General features: G+C 36.7%; 3 protein-coding genes across 4 annotated transcripts; 1 reads left to right on the top strand and 2 right to left on the bottom strand.

Annotated features, from left to right (window-relative positions):
• Window positions 1–5227: 5227 nt before the first annotated feature.
• On the top strand, window positions 5228–6722 carry LOC122819613 (gastrin-releasing peptide). The gene is made up of 3 exons (XM_044096450.1): window positions 5228–5615; window positions 6085–6293; window positions 6376–6722. Exons 1-3 carry the CDS (start codon window positions 5462–5464, stop codon window positions 6427–6429), a joined length of 417 nt encoding a protein of 138 aa, XP_043952385.1. The 5' UTR covers window positions 5228–5461; the 3' UTR covers window positions 6430–6722.
• A 1418-nt stretch (window positions 6723–8140) lies between these two features.
• On the bottom strand, window positions 8141–10464 carry rx3 (retinal homeobox gene 3). Of its 2 annotated transcripts, none has more exons than XM_044096448.1 (3): window positions 10116–10464; window positions 9560–9786; window positions 8141–8811 (listed from the first exon to the last, which is right to left on the bottom strand). In XM_044096448.1, the coding sequence occupies exons 1-3, from the start codon at window positions 10366–10368 to the stop codon at window positions 8362–8364; spliced, it is 930 nt and encodes a 309-aa protein (XP_043952383.1). In that variant the 5' UTR covers window positions 10369–10464; the 3' UTR covers window positions 8141–8361. The 2 variants fall into 2 exon arrangements, with proteins under 2 accessions (XP_043952383.1, XP_043952384.1); XM_044096449.1 differs by having other exon boundaries at window positions 9560–9783.
• A 2697-nt stretch (window positions 10465–13161) lies between these two features.
• cplx4a (complexin 4a) lies at window positions 13162–20244 on the bottom strand. The gene is made up of 3 exons (XM_044096447.1): window positions 19008–20244; window positions 17816–17903; window positions 13162–14086 (listed from the first exon to the last, which is right to left on the bottom strand). The coding sequence occupies exons 1-3, from the start codon at window positions 19169–19171 to the stop codon at window positions 13859–13861; spliced, it is 480 nt and encodes a 159-aa protein (XP_043952382.1). The 5' UTR covers window positions 19172–20244; the 3' UTR covers window positions 13162–13858.
• Window positions 20245–20733: the final 489 nt, after the last annotated feature.

The raw sequence follows: 20733 nt of genomic DNA, 5'->3' as shown, positions 1-20733 counted from the left end.
CCTTCCTCCTTCCCCACCTCCACCGCCCCTTCTTTCTTCTGTTCTTCACTGGAGTAGTTATGAGTCTCAGTGGAGGCCTCGTTTTGTCACAAACGCCATCGAAATCAGCACCAATGCCACCTCCGCAGCTGAGGCGTGAAGTAGTGGATGGCGAAAGGGGGCAGTGTTCAGCAGTCAAATGAGGCCTTTTGTCTCTGCATGTGCGGCAGGGTGAGGGGACTCTACGCTCTGGCTCTGGAGCAGGAGCAGCAGCTGGTGCAGAGAGACACACGAGAAAGGGAGGGAGACAGAGACATGGGGGAAGGTGGAGGACACAGAAGAAGAATGGAAACAAGGCAGAATTGAGTTTTAAAAACAGACTTGAATCTGTGCGCACTGCTAACGTTTAAGGCCTTTGCCCTGAAACGATCTTACAGAAGGTTTTTAAATTGATTAATTGCCATATTTTCTCTGCGATACATGAAATTAAAGAGTAAGTAACTAGCATCATGTATGAGTGTTGAGGCCACATTATATATTGTATGCATTAAACAAATAGCATAAACCTGTCAAAAAAAAAAAAATACAAGGAAATTTACATTTTTGTTATTCCAACCCAAATGAAAACAATAATTAGGATATGTCTCCAAATAACAGTATGTGATCCAGAAATAGGTACGCATAAGGAGATATTTTGTAACCTACCTGAAAAACAGAGGTTGCCAGTAGATTAATACTGGCTCTCTTTGGCCTCCTATGAGTCCTTGATTCATCTTGCAGATCTGCCAAATACAGTCAACCATGCTGCAGAATAAACTAATTCTTCATCTTTATGTGAAAAATCTTAAGAGGATGCATTCATCTCAGCACACTAATGCATTTCAAACACTGGAAATGGCAGTAGACGATGAGCATGTGTGTGTGTATATTATAAAAGGCCCTCGCAGTGCCTACTGCCTCCCTGCACTGTGACAGATTCAGTGCAGCGGAGGAGGCTGAGGTTGCTCCCCACCCCTTCCAGAGTCACATGACGTCACACTGCCTCCACTCAAACAGGATATAAGAAGGCTTGCTGGAAGCTGCCCCATCTCTGGTTCCGTTTTCAGCCATTTTTGCCCAAGATGATGTCACACTAATGCTAAAGCTCAGAACCTTAACTGCTGTGTTTTCTCTTCCATTTTAGCATTTGACAGCCTTTCTTTAATGTTTAATCATATAGTTCAAAGGAAGAAACCCATTTTGGCCCTCACTTGACCCATGACTCACCTGCAAGCAGCTGTTTGCACATCATCTAATTTGTGATACAAGTCAAGTGCTTTCTACAGATTGGAATAATAAGTCACATTTGTGACAAATAGGACAGAGAGCCAAAAACCAACTCCCGACTGTTCCTCACTCACTTTATTACATGAGCTCTCAGATTCATACTAAGATCTCTCAGGTTAACTCTTTCAGTGCCATCATCTGACTGGTGAATCAATAATTCGGAAGTCTTTTCTTCAGCTGAATAGAATTAAAAACAATTGGAAAATTGGTGCATGTTCATGTTTAAGAAAAAATCTGATGCCTTATATATCATAGATCTTAAACTATGAGGATGGCGCAGTTCAAACAAATCTCTAAAATCCCCAAAATATTGTTATTTATGCTGTTGATTGAGGTTTGTGGACTTCTAACCATTGCTTTTTCTTACAGACGTTCAATAACTCAGCAACTTAAAAGACATTATAAGAGCAATAGTGTTCCACACACACCATTATTGCCTTTAAATCCTCTGACTGGAAAGTGACAGAAAAGTGATGAAGACCTCATAATGGCAAAACTATCCATTTAAACTGATGCTTTGCTTGCTAAGAGGAAGCCCTTAAATGATTCTTTTAGCTTTCAATAAAGCTGTCATTATCAATGTCATGTGACTTTAAAATGAATGTAATGACTAGCAAATAGAAAAGACATTAGCATAATCACCAAATGAATGAAAGCAATTTTACCCAAACTTGATTTTTTGTATGAAATGCCTCAAAGTAGCATTAAAAATGTGTTAAAACCCAATAATGTGGCTTTGTAATACTAATTTTCTGTGCAGATAATAGCAACATACAAAGCCTGTAAAGACAATCTTAAAAACAAGTAAATCAAGTAGGTTTTTTAATGTGAGTTTTGAATAATTTGATGAACACAATGTGCAGTATATTTAATTGTCCGTTTTTTTTAATATGGAGCTCACACAATACATGGCTTATTATAAATGCACCCCACAGCGCCATCTGCTGTTTTCATGCCGAAACGAACAGTGAAACCGGAACAATGAGTTTAAGCTCATGAGTATTTTATGGCATATTAAAATTGTGTCCAGAACAGAAATTTTTCAGACCCCTGTTGAGTAATAGTTTTTTTTTTTTTTTTTAAAGTTCATGCTGATCAGAGTAAATGCATAATTGCTTCTTTGTGAAAGGAAAATGACACAGCCTTTCCAGGTGATTTGATTTGCTCGATTGTGGCGTCTGGAATTAATAAAGTGGTTCTTAGTGTAGGTGATCAAGGAAAGACAATCAGGCAGGAGCTGTTCGCAATCTTATGAGTTGATTAACAATCTTCTCATTCTCTAGAGCTGTGACCGTAAAACTGCATGAATTCCTTTTCTTGACTCATTTGCTTTTTGGTTAAATTCACAAAAAAATGGTGAAAGAAGTGGCAAAAATATGAAAAGGGAAATCTAGTAAGCAGTGATTTCAAAAGAACTTCGCCTCACATTTCATCGATTGCAGCCAGTATTCCTGGTGTCTTTTTTGTGTTTTCTTGTTTGGTCTCTGGTAAAACAAATGAACAAATATTTCAGATGGCACTGTGCCGTGGATCCTACCTGTTGCTGCCCTTTGATCAGAGGTGACTCATCCTGTTTTGTTAAGGTCAACTCTGGACAAGCATGCAAATTGAACCATACATACTCTTTTAGACTCCTGCAGGGATGTGTATAAGGTTGTGACCCAACAATAGCCAGAGGGAACCCTCAACCTTTCAACAAAAAATTTTTATTTACCTATGCAGACTCCCGGTCTGTCCTCATGCGTTCTCTTTTTTATGCCCGTCTGTAAGTCTGTACTGTCATAAGTGGGATCAGTCAAGTATGATAATTTGATATAGGCTTCGTGTGTGGGTGCCTCACTGCGTTTGAAGGAAGCTAAAATTGCATTGCTGAGCTTTCTAGAGACGCAAACAATCATAAAAGATGTGAGTCACATTCAATGTCTGAGTCCTACCAGTTGGTCACAATGTTAAAGGAAACTAAATGTGAAGCAATGAAAGGTAGAGTAAAGGTTTTTAGATCTTCTTGTGTCAATACATTGAGACTTTCTACACCTATCCATACACACAAGTGACTTGTTTTCAGACATCAATGGGATGTTTGACATTTGAATTTTTATGAAATGGTTTTCAAAACAAAATCTTGGATTTACTTAGTGGGAAGTTATTTTACAACACCTCAAGCATCCATAAGCAGGATCAGTCAAAGCTACCAAATTAAAAATATTCTGGCTTTTGTGATCGCGGGACAATCTAAAATATTTTTTCCCTTTTCTGTCATGTGAAACCTATGAACGTGTATGATGTTTTTTTTAGCTACAAAAATATTTTTTTATACATTCTCTGAAGATTAAACAACAAAAAAAACTTCACAATTGCAGACACCAAACTAATTGTGTTGTGTTATATGTTTTTGTAATTATTATTTTAATGTTATGTCCTGAATTCATTTTCTATATCTGCTTAATTCTATGCACGGTCAAGGTTGAATTTACAGACTTGGTCATTGGCCACTTAAGATACTCCTCCTCCAATCCTGTAGATGAATTAGATGTATTTGAATAATTACTTACTGCCTTTACTTAAAGATTGAAGATTAAGAGGTTAACTAGGCCTTCAAACACAAGTAAAAAAAAAAAAAAAAAAACCATAACTTAATACAATATGTTGTTTAGGTTTTACACCTAAGGTCAATATTAAGAGACATTCTCTCCCCAAAATACACCATTTTACAATATAATGCATACTTTTGGAAAGTAGTTCATACTTAAAAAAAAAAGAAAGAAAATATATTACTCAGAAACAGAAATAGTTGGACACATGCCTTAGTTCACCAATATAGGACAGCATGAGTGGAAGAAAGCTCCTCAGCTCAACATGGAAGGAGAATTGATTGCTGCTATAACACTGCTATGATTCTAACCTAGACAGAGTGGAAGCAATGATGAGAATGATAAACTGTCCTTAGTTGTTTTTATTGAATCATAAGACTTAATGGAGCCAGTTACAGCTTAGAGCACAGAACAGCCACAGCCCTGCTATTTCCTGTTAATGCACCTTCATTCTAACTTTCATTCCTTCCTTCTTAATGTTCTTTCTGAGGATGACAAGATGAAGGGTTCAGACCTTTAGGTAAGTTTGCAGGCTGACAAAGGATTTGTACCACATATCTGAGCGAAAACCAGAACTGACTCTCAAGGAACAGAGCTGCAGCTCTCAAAATCCCAATTGCTCCAAACATATTGGAATTTAGCTTTTCATAACTGGAAGAGATGGTTGTTTACATAATCAAAAATACCTCATAAGGCAATAAAAATCCATCGCTTATCTATAACTGCTTATCTTGCACCAGCAGTAAGTGGGTGAGAAGGTACACACCTGGATACACACACCTAGGACAATTTAGATCAACCTAGAGTCAAATCCTGAATTCGACCATTGTGCAGCCCGAGCAATAAAAATGTTTTCAGCATTCATTTTGTTTTAACTTTTTGTTAAGAGTGTGAGAAAAAGTAAAAACATATACCTAAACTTTTTTTCCATCAATATGCCATAAAGATTTTCCATCACTGGGCTTCATTGTCTTTGATTCTACTTTGTGGTCGAGTTTCCAGAGGGTAAAACCATGGCAAATAGTTTTATTCATTATAATTTTCTATAAATAGGCTAATATTAGAACTCCAGAACAGAAACCTCCCCTCTAAGAAAAAAGGAAGAAAAAAAGATTTTTACGAAGTACATTACAGACTATTAATAGACACCAGAATCCAGAGGTTCGGTCCTCGTGTTCCGATGACGTTCACACCTGATATATGAATGAAAATATGTAGATAAACATCTGCGATCTGTAATTGGCAACTCTAAATGATCACCCAACTGCATCACTTTTCCTCTGTGACACTTCTGCTAATGACGCGCTGACGCACAGCTGTTTCAGGAGGGGGATTTAACTTTCTTTCATCAGTAGTCATTCCGATCAAAGGCACCGAAAGAGGAACTTCAGCAGTTCGGTGTAGCTGGACGTCTTGCTTTACCCCCCTTTACATTAGTCCAACTAGCAGGGGAAAAAAAGCGATTATGGCGTTGATTATTTAAAGTTAGACCGAGTTAAGTCAATGCAGCGTAAGGATTAGTAGCCTATACATCATTTGGTTTAGAGCTGACCCTCTCTCCTATCATGTGTGCGGTGCGCTTTTGTTACTCATGGTCTTGCAGAGCGCTCTGGCCGATTTTTATTATCCTGGCGGCAGCGCCTTGTCTCCTGCGCTGCTCTGAGAGACCTGCGTTAGTCTTTGGAAAAATGTATCCCAGGGGCAATCACTGGGCTGTAGGTAAGAAAACCTTCATTTTTAATCAGAAATATTTATTTAATCATTTTTTTAGACAGATGAATTTTTGATCATATATATTTAATTTACTTTAACTTTCAAAATGTTTTTTTTCTGTCATTTAACTTCTAAATTAAAGTGAAACACTCACATGAAGAAAAACACCTGCTGCCTGTGTTATGGACTCGGCAAGGGAAATAAAACCAGCTAATGAAATGATCTCATTAATAACGTCTTCTGATGTTGCTTTAAATTATTTTTGCAAATTTCAAGTCCTTGCAATTGGTTGAAGAATAACTAAACAAAACATATTTTTAAAATAATAATAATAATAATAATAATAATAATAATAATAATAATAATAATAATAATAATAATAATAATAATAATAATAATAATAATAATAATAATAATAATAATAATAATAATAATAATAATAATAATAATAATAATAATAATTTTCAACCTACAGGTCATTTAATGGGGAAGAAGAGCATTACAAGTCTGCCTGGACAGCAGCAAGAAAACCTTGACTACCTCACGCTTTCACAATCGGACAAGATCTTTGATCAGGACCAAACTGTGATGGAAATGTCAGCAGAGAACCAAAAACTAACAGTGCTGCGAAAGCTGCTCCACAACGACAGGAGAGAAGACAACAGAGGAAAACATCTCCGAGAGGTCAGTCTGTAGAGTCAAACTATGTTTGTAATCCCTGACTTTTAATATGCTTACACTTCTCTGCTTAATTATTGTTTTGCAGGTGTTAGACCTCCTAGTTCTGACTTTGAAACAGCAAGACAGTGACTCCCACTGAAGGCAAGACAAGCTCGGTGGCAAACGCAGACTCTGATGTCTACTCAACCTGCTCTGTAATCACATATTTACAATGTATAAGCTCTGTGCTATAGAAAGACACTAGATGCACAAAAACAATTATGTTTTTGGTGAAGTAGCATTTTTATTTGCACAAAATAAAAGGTTTCAACCGCTGACTGACTGACAAGGTTGTGTTGTAGAATCCAGGAATCTTAACTGAATTACATGTTACGATGACAATAACTTTTACTCAAAGAATTGAATAAATGCATACTTCTGAGGAAGAATTAACTTTTGTTTTTTGTTTATTTTTCTTTGCTCTGCTTTTCCTACAGAAGACTTATTTTGGATAGATCCAAAATGTCTGTTGCGAAGAATTTATTTCAGCATCACACTATCCCATCGTATTTCGACTGTAAACAATAGATAAACAAACAAAAAAAATCTGCAATTTACATGAGTTTGTGAAACCTTCACATCATGGTCCTACCACTTGCACATCAACACTTTTCACCACTAGGTGGTGCGCAATTTCAATTTAATGAACATCTCGTGTTTCCGTAACTTTCTAGTCGCACAAAACGCCAAGATCACCATAATTAAAAGTGTAAAGAAGCCATAAGATTGTTGTGTTGTTGGGTGATGAGTCTTTAAATGAGGGGGAGGGAGGAGCAATAAATAAACAAACAAATAAACACCAATTGTTTTTCTCTCTGGGAAGAGATGAATACATGACCATCAGTATTATTTTTGCTCGCAGGGGAGTCAAGCAGACAACAGGAAACGCTAATTGCAACAGTTTGGCAAAACAAATCGTCCTTTTAAAGCCACAGACACATTTTTTCTTCCTCCTTCTCTTCAGTCATTTGTCACGGATGACTGGTAAACAACTGAAGAGCAAGCCACTTTCACCCCTATTAGGAGTCTAATCCCAGGAGAGAGTCGAATACAGTTTGTAGTTGTTAATGGGGAGGAAATAAGATGACCTACGGACGCAAATACGGAGGAAGTTAAGAGGTTTAAGCCACTTTGACTGAGACACCAGCGTGTATTTAAAATATATAATTAATATAGATTGTATATATGTCTATGCATTAAATTAGTAGATAATTTAATAATAAAATTATTAAATTATATTCGATGATATTAGATGACTGTATTTTTCTTAAGAAAACAAATCCTTGTGAAGGCAGATATCCACCGCTAGAGGGCACTAAAATTAATCCAATTTTAAAATTTTTTCATCTGTGCGGTCTTTCATTCTTCGTAAATGTCACCTTTCCAGATTAGTATTCCCGTCACACAACTTAGTCATTTTCCATTTTCTTCTTTTTGTGTTTTACTCTTCAGAAGGTCCTGATATAAAACTTTTTTTTTTTTTTTTTTAGGAATCACATAAGAGTTATTTCTCTAAAAGCTCTTAAATTGTTAAAGAATTCTTGCATTTGGAAACAGTTTTTTAAAAATATTTGAGTTAGACAAAAATAAATTACATTTATTACACTGCCAATCAAAAAGACAGTGAATTATCAGCGACATAGATGTGATTGTGTTGCCATCAAAATAATGAAAGAATACAAATGGGTTCCATTACACGTTTGTTTTACTGATAACAAAAGTCTTAGCCATAATGAGAAAAGATTAAAATAAAACAGAACATCACAGTTGAATCAATTTTCTAACATAAAAAATTATATGAAGAGTACATCCAAATAACTGCATTTATGGTTTAAAGTCACTGAACTTTTTTTTACAATGTCTCAGGAACTTATGCATCACCTATCAGGATTTTGACAGTTTTTTGTTTTTTTTCTTGGGATTGGGATGTTCAGGTGTCCAGAATTTCACAATCCGATCTGGAGAAAGATAAAAATCTTTTCAAATCACTGTCTTCTGGATGTGCATGTCCATCCTAAGCCTTCGTTTGGCATCACCATGTCTTCCCAATAGACTGAATGTGCTCCTTGGCTTTCATCCTCAGTGAGGCTATACTGGAGTTCCTTGGGTTGGCTGAGCACTGGTATGTGGGTGGCAGGGAGCACATAGAACTGATGTGGGAAAGGTGAGGACTGTGTCCCAGGGCTGGCGAGTTGAATATTGACGCTGGCAAGGAAGGAGGCATGGATGGGGGAGGAGAGGGCGCGTAGGCCCCTGGTAGGGTCTGTGAGCCGCTGATGAAGCCGGGCAGCGACTGCAGAGGGGCCGAGGATGTGATAGGGGTGGAGAGCCAGGGCTCCAGTGGCAGCCCGGAGCCCAGGGAGCTGGTGGTGGATCGGCCAAAAGACAGAAGAGAGGGAGAAGGGGTGTCCTGCAGCTTGGTGGCGCTCACCTCCAGCTTCTCCTGACGACGCCACTTGGCTCGTCGGTTTTGAAACCACACCTAGAAAGAGGTGAGAATGGTTAGAAAAAATAAAATAAAATAAAATACTGTGTAACCATAAAGTAAAATGTTGCATCTTTAACATTTATATTACAGCCCTTGTAAGATATTAAAATATATAGACATATTATAATCGCTTAGTTAATAGATTTAAAAACTTTGTTACTATATTACATATAAGTGACAGGATTGTACTGAGGGGATTACTCTTAAAACTTCCTTTTAACTTAAAATTTGTTTTGTATTTTCAGTAAAAGCAGAATGAGTTCAGAATCTCGATTATTTTTAATCTCAGTTTAAAACCTTTTAGGCACATAATGCTTGGCGCAGACAGACTTTAATTGGGGTATTTATTCTACTTTTGAGATATATTTCATTTTTATTCTCTTGCAGAAATTTTAACTCACTGCTTTTGGTAGTTTTTAAGATGTGTCTTATCAAAAATATTTGTGGAAGACTGGTTTAAGGTGGAAAAATAAAATGAAAGCAGCCTACAGCTTTTGATGTGACCTTTTTTATGTTCGTGTATTTTACAATGGGAAAAAAAAACTAGCGCATTAGAAAAATATTTCATAGGTAAGCAAATTATTATTATTATTATTATTATTATTATTATTATTATTATTATTGTTGTTGTTGTTGTTGTTGTTGTTGTTGTTGTTGTTGTTGTTATTATTAATGAAGCGACTTGGCGACTTGTCTATGACAGAAAACAACTAGTGGCATTATTTTGGAGGCCATGTCCCACCTGCACTCGGACCTCCGGTAGGTTGACCTTCAGAGCAAGCTCCTCTCTGCTGTACACGTCCGGGTAATGGGACTTCTCGAAGGCCCGCTCCAGTTCGTGGAGCTGGAAGGTGGTGAAGGTGGTTCGGTTCCGGCGGTGTTTCTTTTTCTGGTTCTCGTCGTCGGACAGCTTGCCGTCTCTGTCCGGTGAGTCCGGACCCGCGGAAGCTTCCCCGGTGCACACACCTGCTACGAAGGAGAAGGAGGCGTTCAGCGACTCAAAGAAAAAAAAAGGCAAAATTACTGTTTTTCTTAGAAAAGTTTAAAGGACATACCCTTATTTTTTTTATTTTTTTTTTTGAGTTATTGTTTTTTGTTTCTAAAACTTTCCTTAGCTTTTTATGAAGCAACACCTTCTACATTATTTAACCTAACTTGTGACTTTACCGAGGAAACAGAAGTTGTGACTATCCACAATAGTGGCTTATTACTAAAAGAAAAAAAGTAATAAGCCATTATATCCTTCAAATATTATTGTCAGGAACGAAAAAAAACATACGCAAATTAATTCTACTCACTGTCACAACTGTCAGTGTAATGACTTTTCTTCCTCTGGGTCCCAGTAACATTTCCGCTGCGGTCCGGGTCTTTCTGTGTGCCGGTGTAAGAGGCTGACTGGTGGAAGATGGTGTCCTCTTTGAAGCCCAGGATGGCCTCGATGCTGTGGACGGTGGACGGGTTGGTTCCCGGGCTCTGCACGGAACGTGCGGAGGGAGAGACGCGCTCGTCCATCATCATCATCATTTGGGATGTAGATCCGAGCAGCCACATTGGTCGTTTCAAGTCCAGAAGAAATGTCAGAATTCACAGACTCCTACTGTTTCTTTTTTCTACTGAAACTTTTCCTCTCTTCTCAGGTCTTATTTTGGAAAAGTTCTCTCTGTTGTTATGGAGCATCTTTGCCTATGGTTTTTAAAGTGGTGCTTGTGCGGGACACCCCTCCCACGTCACGTCACAGAAGGGACGTCCTGCTGGATTTAGGGGGTAACATGCAGCCACCAGCTTTCACCCAGCAGAACTCCACCCCATCCCCATCCCAAGTGCATCAGCATGCCTCTAAACCTACTTATATAAATCTTAAAACCATCTTTCCTCTTCTCCAGATGTCATGTTCATGTCGGAGTGTGGAGGGGGGGGGAGAGGGAAAGATTAAGCCCACAGATTAAGGTACAACAAAATCATAATTACAAGATCTCTGGTGAGATCACGGACTGCAAGATGACAGCTTAATATTTAATCACATCTTCAAGATATTGTCACCAAAAATGAGTCTGTTCGTTGAATTGTTTTGCAGATCAGAAAAATAACTGCAGTTTCCACACGTTCAGATCTCAAACTGCCGTGAATGTAGAAGCTAATTGAAAAATAAATAAATAAATAAATAAAAAAAATCAACAGTTTATCTAACAAAAGATTTTCAGAAAAATGTCTTAATGTTCAATAGTGTGACTAATGCGTAAACAACAAGAATTTGAGTTTATAGCCACTTAACAAACAAACATTGACAGCAGTGTGGTAATCCTTCTTAAGGGGATTAGTTATTTTACTCAAAAGAGTTAAAACCCCTAAAACTATTTTGTTTTTCCTAATTAAAGACGTTGACCTGTGTTGGCCCAACAGAGAGGGGTCCATGAAGAATAGCAGGATACAAAATAATGTCTTAACTTAGACCACAGAGCATAAGGTAGGTGTATAACTAAGTCAGTTCATGAAGAAAAAACAAAGCTCTTATTTTATTAGTGTCTGCCTAGTGACTCACATGGAGCACAATAGAAAATCCATTTCAAACACGTTTACCATTTTATTGGAGAATTTAAACTGAAAAAGCAAAGCTAGGTTACTGGTAAATCTCAAAGAGAGGCTTCAAAAACCACAAAGCTGAAAATAATTCACTGTGTGAAATTATTCATTTCCAGCCTGCAGAAACCAAATGCAAAATCTAATAAATAAATAAAAACAATGGACAGAAATAATAATAATTAAAAAAAAACAATTTATGATTCAACTAGGGCACAAGAGTTTAAGAGAAGAGACCATTAACGTTCACTCTCTAAGATCTGTTTGTTAAAAACTCAAGTAGCTGCAAACTGAATCCTAGTTGACGTGGTGCCTGTTCACAAGATTAGCCGCTAAAATATGGGGTGAACTCAGGTAAAAATTGAGTGAAAGTCAATGAAAACAGGAAAATGAAATGTTTTAGCCCTTCGAAGTGATATAAAACTAGATGAAGTAGCGAGTTTACACAGCCCCAACTTGGCGTATAAATGAACTGTAAAGGGTCTGGGCTGCTCTGAGTTGCTCTAAAGATCTCAGCTTTTGCAACATTCTCAAAATATTCAGAATGAATAAGGTAAGAGACACAGGATGACAAACATTTTGTGTCTTTGGGGATTTAAACAGGGTCACAGGTACAATTACTGGATCTTTCTGGAACCTGGGCACTCAGTGAAGTTTGAGAGACTTTGTGAAGATAAAAGACAGGATGCCAGCCAGCTGTTTTGCAAACGTCTTCAAAAGTCTGTTCCTCAAACTTAGGTTTGTAAAATGAGGACCCATTTAAAAAAAAATAAGTTTCATGTTGATTTTTTGAAGATTTATTAGCATTTCGATAAGTGGGCATGTATCAGTTATGTCACTCCACATCTTTTGTTGTGAAGAGTTTTGGTCTCTTCATTTGACATTTTATATGATTGTTCACAACATTTGGCCAATCTTTAATTAATTATTTTAGACTTTGACTTTTCTGACTCTGATAGTCAATGAAGACACATCAATATTTCAAGAATGATGTAAATCATTCGACTACCTCGCAGTCTGAAACATTTTGTCCATTATAATTTTACAGGAACTTTAAATTGCATTCAACATTGCATCGTTACATTGTGCAGAAAGAAAAAAATAAACGTCACTGGACTCAACGAGGGAAAGATGGCACAGGCCAACAACCTTGGCAGCGCTGATCCTATTAGATGTAATCTCCAGACTTTACAAATCCACAGCCGTTCAAACTTGGCTTCTTGTAAAACTCGGAACGCTGCAGTTTCCCATCAACCAGCCCCCCACTAGCCTCACCCTGATTCTCCTTAGCCTAATCTTTCCTAACTGTTTGAATAATGCCCAATTAAATTAATACCTATTTATTTTTCACTATGTTATCCCTGATTTGTGTAAATAAGATTAATTGCAGCTACCCAAGGCTACATGTTTTCTGGCTGTGTGACTGAATTTGAGGGATAATCATCATGAAAACTATTAAGGATTTAAATTCAAAGAACGGAAAATATACCTCATCCGTGAATGTGAGCATCCACAATTTTTTCACAATTAATTGGACTTATTGGGTTTTAATGGCAAGAACAATTATCAAAATTAAGTAGTTAACACTGTTTTCCCAGGGATGCAAGATGCTAACTCCTCTCCTGTGCATTTGGTTTTCTGTTGCAATCCCATATTCAATCTGGGCTAATAATTGAAAGTGAAAGGAATTTTTTTTTTTTTTATTCCACCACTGACTCATTGCTTGTGTTTAATATGCATTTTTATTTGAACAACAAATTTGCCTTCTCACAATCATGTGCATTCAAGCATTTCAAAAACACACATGCCTTTATGATTTATGTATTTATACAGTAAGTTTGTGCAAATCTGCAAATGTTTCTGCAAAAACTTAATCCAGCTGAAATTATTGTAACACCTGAAAATCACATGCTTCCGTGCAACACCAAAGGTGGCTAAATATATCGAACAGTTATACAGCAGAAACAAAAATAAAAGAAAGAAAAAAAAAACAACAGAACCAAGAGGAAAGTTGCATAACTCAGGAAGGATTGGTTTTCTATCAGCACATGTTGGATTACCTTGACTTTCTTTTTTAATGAAAAAAAAGAACAACACACACACACACACACACACACACACGCACACCCACGCACACACACACACACACAGAGACTAATCTGTCTCATTTCATGACAACACTGAACAATAAGAGTAGAAGGATTGGGCACCATCGACACAATATAATGTACTGCAAATTTGTGTGCAAAAAAAAACTTTATAGCAGATTTTTCTGATGGTTTTGATATAATTTCTTGTTATGATTTGAATCAAATAATGTGACATAACAGGAAAGAGGGCTTATTCTCAACAAATGTGTAGAACCTCAGACTCACAACTTGGTTTATTCTTAGCAATATGTTAAATTATTATCTTAACAATCCCCCCTGTCTTTCCGCCATTGGCTTTCGCCACCCTTGGCTGTTCACATGACAGAGCACTTCTCCTCTGCTTTGCTCTTCAGCTCGGTCACCGTGGCAGAGGCTTTTTCCTTCAACTGGTCCATGTCCATGTTCTGCAGGTTTTGAAACTGGCCCATTAGGGAGTCCTTGCCCTCCTCCTCCGTGGCGTCCTCGTCCACCATCTTGAGCAGCTCCTCGGGCACGTCCACGTCGTCCCCGGCCATCTCTATCATGTTCTCGTCCTGCTCGCTCTGCAGATGTCAACGTTAGGTAGGAGAATGTGGTCAGGAACCAACGAGCTACGATTCAGACATCGAGATATACATCGATAAATCTGATAAAAGAAAAATGTTCACTTGTCCTTCTGCAAAATCATTTGTGATTAAGGGTGATTTTTGGTTGCTTGCATTCATTTTGGAAAAGGCAAAAATAACCCCCAAAAAACATGTTGCATCAACATTTTTCAAGATGACTAAAGGCAAACTCCCTAGTAGTTCTTTTAAAGGTTGCTGGAAAGAGGGGGAAAAGAGGGCCCTGCTGCCTTGTTTTAATGATTTGCTTTCAAGAATCAAATTCTGCATAAACTGATTTTCGGTTGTCAAAAAGCTGCAAACTTCTAAAAATAAATAATCAAAGAGAAACGTGAAAAAACAAATTCATGATTTTTTTTTCTTTTTAGCTTGACATTTGGTTGAACTCCACTTAGTACTTTCTCCTTACTTTTATCCACTCTTTTGTTTGACTTATTGCATGTTTGTTAGTATCATTACAATTAGATTTTGATTTTTTTTATCAAAAATGTAAAGTTTTAGGTTTTGTTTTTATGCATTTGTGTTATGGGTAAATGTAATATTTATAATTTTATATTGTCCGTAGCTTTCCTTTGCGTTTCTTTATTACAAATGCAATTGTGGGTTTATTCATCAGTCCTAACAACATTAGGACTGATGAATAATGATTCACGATTCAATCTAATGATGAATGGTATGTTGTTTGCTTAGTTTGATATTCGAGTGTGACTGATTTTAGCAGCATTTTATCGTTGTCCTGTAAACTCCATAGGTTACACTTACAAATTGCTGCATAATTATGAACTTATTGGAAAAATGAACATTTGTGATTGGCTTTTTTAGGCAAAAACACTGCTTTGCTTTTACTGTTGTACAGTAAAAATCAAATACATTTAATGGATCATTTAGAAGCAAACAATAATGAAAACAACCAAATGTGAATATTTGAGGATATTTTGTGTTTTCCATGGGTTTCTGACTTTAAGTTTCATCCTCTTTATTATTAAATCATAAGCCTCATAAACAACTAAATCTGTTTATTAGGCTCTGCCCTGTGACTACTTTAAAGTTCTATCTGTGGGATTATCTCAGACCTGATTTAGCCTTTCTTCCCAGGTACAGTCTAAAGATAACCTCAGTAATGTTGTGTGACTGTCTGGTTCCAACTTCCCGTTTCTCTTAAGAAACTAAACTTTCCCCACTAATTTTAAATGATTTTTATGAATAACATCCGATTACACAAATCTTATTAACTAGAACAACAAACTCAAATTTCTTTTTTGGAAAAAAAACCTAAGAAAACAGCTAATGTTCAGTCTTGTCTCTTTACTGGACTTTCATGTGATATAAACATAATTTAATGAAAACAATAGTAGGTTATTGCTCAAAAGTTATGACTTATTTGCTTTCAAGTCATTGATATTTAGCTAATGTCTTTAAAAATGAAGCAATTAAATCAAATTTACCAAGTGGTTGAAAAAGGAAACCAGACATTGATGTGCCATTAGTTGAAGGCTATTAGAGCAGCTAAAGTCACTCGCAGATGAAATGTCATCACAAGACTGGTTTTGAATCAACTTCTCAGTCATTTACTGAAAAACTTCAGGTTTGAACAGTTTAAATGACGTCTCTACATACCTTTTTCACTCCTTCCATTACAGCTTGTTTCTCTGTCAAGGCTCCTCTGAAATTCACCAATTGCCCAGTTTAGATCCACTAAAGTAAATGTTGCAGTTTGCTGGAGCCAGATCCCTCTGCCGGGGTTCGCCCTAATAGGCTTGGAACACCTGCTGTGTGGCATTTGGCTTTCTAAGACTAAAGGTGCAACAAGCCTTTCTTAGTAATCTCCTCCTGCACAGTCTGCAGCAGCCAAGTGCTGCTGTCATACAGAGATGACCTCAGCTAAAACCCGACCAAACAGCGAGGTGAATTAGTAGATATAGTTGGTTTTGCATTTCATTTAAAACAGCTGTTAGATACAGCCTCCTCCTGTCTTTGTTGGGGAATTGCAATGTTTACAGTAATTAGGAGCTGTTTTATAGTTTTTAGAATATTATTGACTGAGTTTTCTCCTGGTGTGGCTTCATCACTTTTCACTTTTACATTAACCCGCTGTTTCTTCCATCTCCAATGTGATTTTTGCTATTTTTAAGATGCAGGATTAAAAGCTCCAACAATAGAGTGACTGATGGAAAAACTTCAGCTAAAAACATCCAAACCTTTTTTAGTTGGGGATTTTTTTGGGCGTAGTTGGATTTCATCCTCTTAGAACCTGTAGTTTGGTATTAGCTTCATAATTATCCAAACCATTCAATTGGATTCAGAATCATTGTAAACTGAGTAAACAACCAGCTTCACAAAATAATAGAGTTTTTGTCATATAGTTTAAAATCCTTTAAATTAGATGCCAGAGAAAGGTGGAGAGGTGGGAGGGGTTTCCTCCAGCCTGGCCAAGTAAGATCTAAAATTGGCTTTTTATATCTGAGTTACTTTATAGAGAGTAAAACACCAACTTTCTAGGCAATAGGTACATAGATAAGTACTTATACTTCTAATGAATGTGCATTCTAAATTTCTACTTAAATCTATGTAGCAAAATCAAAATTAGGAATGAACTGTAACAATTAATGTGTCAGATTGTTTATGCAGCAGTACAAATAATTGCTACTTTCTACTTTAGATAAAAGAAATTTGATTTAGCATTTTTTTAATTATTATTTTTCAAAATAACTATGACAGTGGAATCATAATATTTTACTCAAGGTTATCATACAACAACCATCTCAAACCAGGCAATTCCCAAGTATTCAGGTTCCTCAAGTCATTGATAAAACATAGTGCATGGATAGTGCATAAGGTGTTTCTTCAACGTTAGTATTACACCTTAAGTTCTGTCTTGTTGGCCATGTGGTTAAATTGCATCTTAAAGAATATAAATATTCTATGGGTTTGGTAAGGATGTGATTGTGTAGCATCGTAGTTCTGAAACCACCCATGGGGGTACTTGGGCTAACTTTGGTAACACTCAAGATACATTTTGGCACCATTATTTTCCAAATGAAAAATCTGTACTATAAACTTCTGATAAGAACAGTGTAGTAACAATGCATGGTTTGTTCTATTTATCTCCAAAGCTTGAGTTGGATCTGGGAGTGACATGAAACCGAGCTTAACCTCGTTTCCATTGCCAGTTTTAAAAATGATTGGATTCCCCATTTGTAATAATCAGTGACCAGGGTTGTGTCTGTTAGCAATACAATAATGATGTATTCCTCAGTATCTGCAATTTTGAGCACTATAGTCTAAAATAGTATTATTGCCAAAAGTCATAAAAACACCAAACACTGTGTTGCTGCAGTTGTGACTGTAAATGTATGGAAGCCATTTTGGGTTTTTGTACTTGTTTCACATTTGAAATTTTGAATATTTTTAACCGTTCGGTTAATATTTTAAACCATAAATTTAGAAAAAAACACGACTTCTAAATGAAAACGGAACATATATTTAAACAGAATCCTTCAATTAATGATACTATGAATACCAACTTCTTCATTTAAATAAGTGGAAAATACCAAAATTAAATCATGAAAATGTACTATTCAGTCACTATGGAATTATGGCAAATTTCCTGAGATGCTGGATCAAGGCAATTATATTACTCAACGTGTAAAGATAAAAACATATGTTTACCTTTGGCAGTCTGTATTTGTCCCTGAGACACACTCTGAGCGTTGCCCTCTCTGCCTTTTTGTGTAAGAAATCTGCATCCCTTTCCATCCTGGACAAATAAAAAAAGAAAACAATCTCAAGTTTGTTTACTCTTGGTTACAAAAACACATTACAGATTAGTTAATATATCCCGTATATAGACAATTTTTTTCCATTGACTTTCATATAAGTTTGTGATTAACTTGTTAAACATATGGGAGAAATGTCAATGCTGTAAATTTATGAAAACCTTGCAGATTCAAAGGTCAACAGCAAAGTATACGTAAGCAACATTGCCAATCATTCTTTACATTATTTCTTGGTTGCCTATAAAGAAAAGATAAATATAGAGGGCTTCTATGAACTTTTTAATTTTACCCAAGTTACGGTGATGAAGTAAAATAATTGCAAATCTGCAGAACAAAATCAAACATGTAAATAATTGTCTTTTTTGCTGTTGAGACTTGTTTTGATTATTTTTGATTCAGATTTTATTTTTTTATCATTCAACTTCCTTCTGTAAAACAAATGTTTGATTCAAGTATCTGAAACCCTGAATATATTCCTGCAGATTCAACAAATCTCCTAGTGCACTTTACCTCAGCCATTTAAAGAGATTACCCATAAAAGGTTAATCTCTACCTAGAATTTAGTCAAAACATCAAAACAGGAGTGGTTTTCAAACGTCTCATCTTTCCAAGTCAGATGTAATTTAAAACCATTTTACTGCCAGACTGTTTTAAAAGATAGTTGTTTTTTTATTTTTGTGTCATTCAAATTATTTTACTTTAAATGTTTATGATTTGTTTGTGTGTGTGAATGCCATAATTTAATCTCATATTTCAAGAACCAAAAGACTATATTTAGCCCCACGGACAAAATATATACAAAAATTTTTTTTCTTGGTTAGTCTCTTTTGTGACCTTCAGAAACAGATGCCTCTTTTAAAGACTCAACTTTTTCATTGTTCAAAAACAATAGAAGCTATTTTATTGTACTTTTTTTCTGTGTGTGTTAATAAAAGATGTGGACTTTTGACAGGGAGGGAAAAGCAGAGAGACTGAATGTAACAAAACAATACGTCAAGGTCAGATTTTATTCTCTGCAGCCATTTTGGGTTCCACAGGCCAGTGGCACCTGCTCAAAGTGTAGTTTGGTCCATGTTTCTACTTACTTCTCCTCTACCAACTGTTTTTGGTACTCTTCATACTCCTCGCGTGTCATCCCAGCTGCTTTTGCAGGATCTGACGGAGTGGCCTCCTCCTCTTTGTCGCCTCCACCACCAAGACCTATTCCTGACAGGGGGTTCCCAATCATGCTCTTGATCAAAAAAGCCATCACGAGTTCTTCCGAGTGTTTACTCTCCAAGGAGGGGGATGTTTTCGTGGACTGAAAAAGTAAACGGTTCTCCTGGTGCTTCGCTTTCGCTTCCTGTAGCTTTCCAATCCAGTGGTAGCTCCCTAGCTAACCTCCTGCTTGCCTACAGAGTCAAGGACACACTGATGACAAGCAACAGACACATACATGCGCACGCAAACAACACACACACAGTCTGCCATAATCTGGATTTAATCCCTTCTGCTTCACTATACTAAGAGGCAGATGGCCTGCTTTTTTTTTTTTTTTTTTCTATTTCTAAATCATGGAGACCTTTCTGGATGTTTTTCAAAAATAAATTTTTAAGGTTGGAAGCACTTTTTAGGCAAAACTTTTACCAAAACTCACAGAAGGCCTTAAGGCTACATGGGCAGTCTCTTTCAACCAAAAACAGAGGCTGTGTACTTCCACCCACTGCTGCTTAATCATATTAGAGAAGTTCAGATCGGCCCATGTGCAGCTTACACTGCTGAGATCAAGCAGAGGGGAGAGAGGGCCAGGATTATACTGTATTCTTGTTTATCCCAATAAAGCCATCCTTCATGCAATGCTATTGTTGAATAGGAACGTGACTGGCTAAAGGTGTGAAATGGGGAGGAGTCATTCCGTCATGGTCTTTTGTAGGCCTGCAGCTCTTTTTACAAACACATACACAGATTAATTACATACAAGTAGCGCAACAGTATTCTCTCCTCTGGTATTATTGAAATTTTTTCAAGCATAGTTTCAAGAACATAATGGCGCAGCAGAATTCAGATGAAGATAATGTTGTGATTATCAGGTAGGAATGTGAGCTCATCTCCTGCTCAACCTAATACGTTCTCATTTAATTTAACTAAAACATTGCGATATGCCAGCTTTGTTTCTTTGCTTTTTGCTCCAGAAAAAGAACCTCACTTTGTAGGTTCATATACAGAGTCAGTGGTTTTATTAGAGTTTTTGAATAAAATTATGATAATGTGATTATTGATGATAACTTGTTAGGGAATAAAAGTTGTATGGCCTACCGCTGAGGAGACACCTGCGAACTGTGAGACAAAAAGGACAAACAGTGTATCTGACTGGACAGGCAGTTGCGATTTCATGCTGACCTGGCTTAAAACAATGTGATCGTCACTTCAAGCCTTTTCCAATTCATCATACCTGGAGGAAAATACATGAATATAATTTCTAAAGTTTAACATTCTTTTTAAGACTGCCTAGAAACCCTGCAGTAATCAGAAAAGTATCCAATCAAAGCATTTTTAAAAGCTTAGTATTAGATTGCCTGATTAATACTATAGTAATCAAACCACTGATAAAAAAGAACAATCTAGACAAATCACTATTGCAGAATTACAGGCCGATCTCCAACCTCCCATTCATCAGTAAAGTTATTGAAAAAGTTGTGTGTAAACAGTTAAATAGCTTCCTAACAATAACCAACTGCTTTGACTCCTTCCAGTCTGGTTTCCGGTCTCACCACAGCACAGAAACTGCCCTGGTAAAAGTGTTCAATGACATCCATATAAATACGGACTGTG

The sequence above is a fragment of the Gambusia affinis genome, linkage group LG17 (genome assembly GCF_019740435.1).
Source record: "Gambusia affinis linkage group LG17, SWU_Gaff_1.0, whole genome shotgun sequence".
Classification (NCBI taxonomy): domain Eukaryota; kingdom Metazoa; phylum Chordata; class Actinopteri; order Cyprinodontiformes; family Poeciliidae; genus Gambusia; species Gambusia affinis.
The sequence above is the reverse complement of the archived record's forward strand: the minus strand, read 5'-3'. Positions and strand labels throughout refer to the sequence as shown.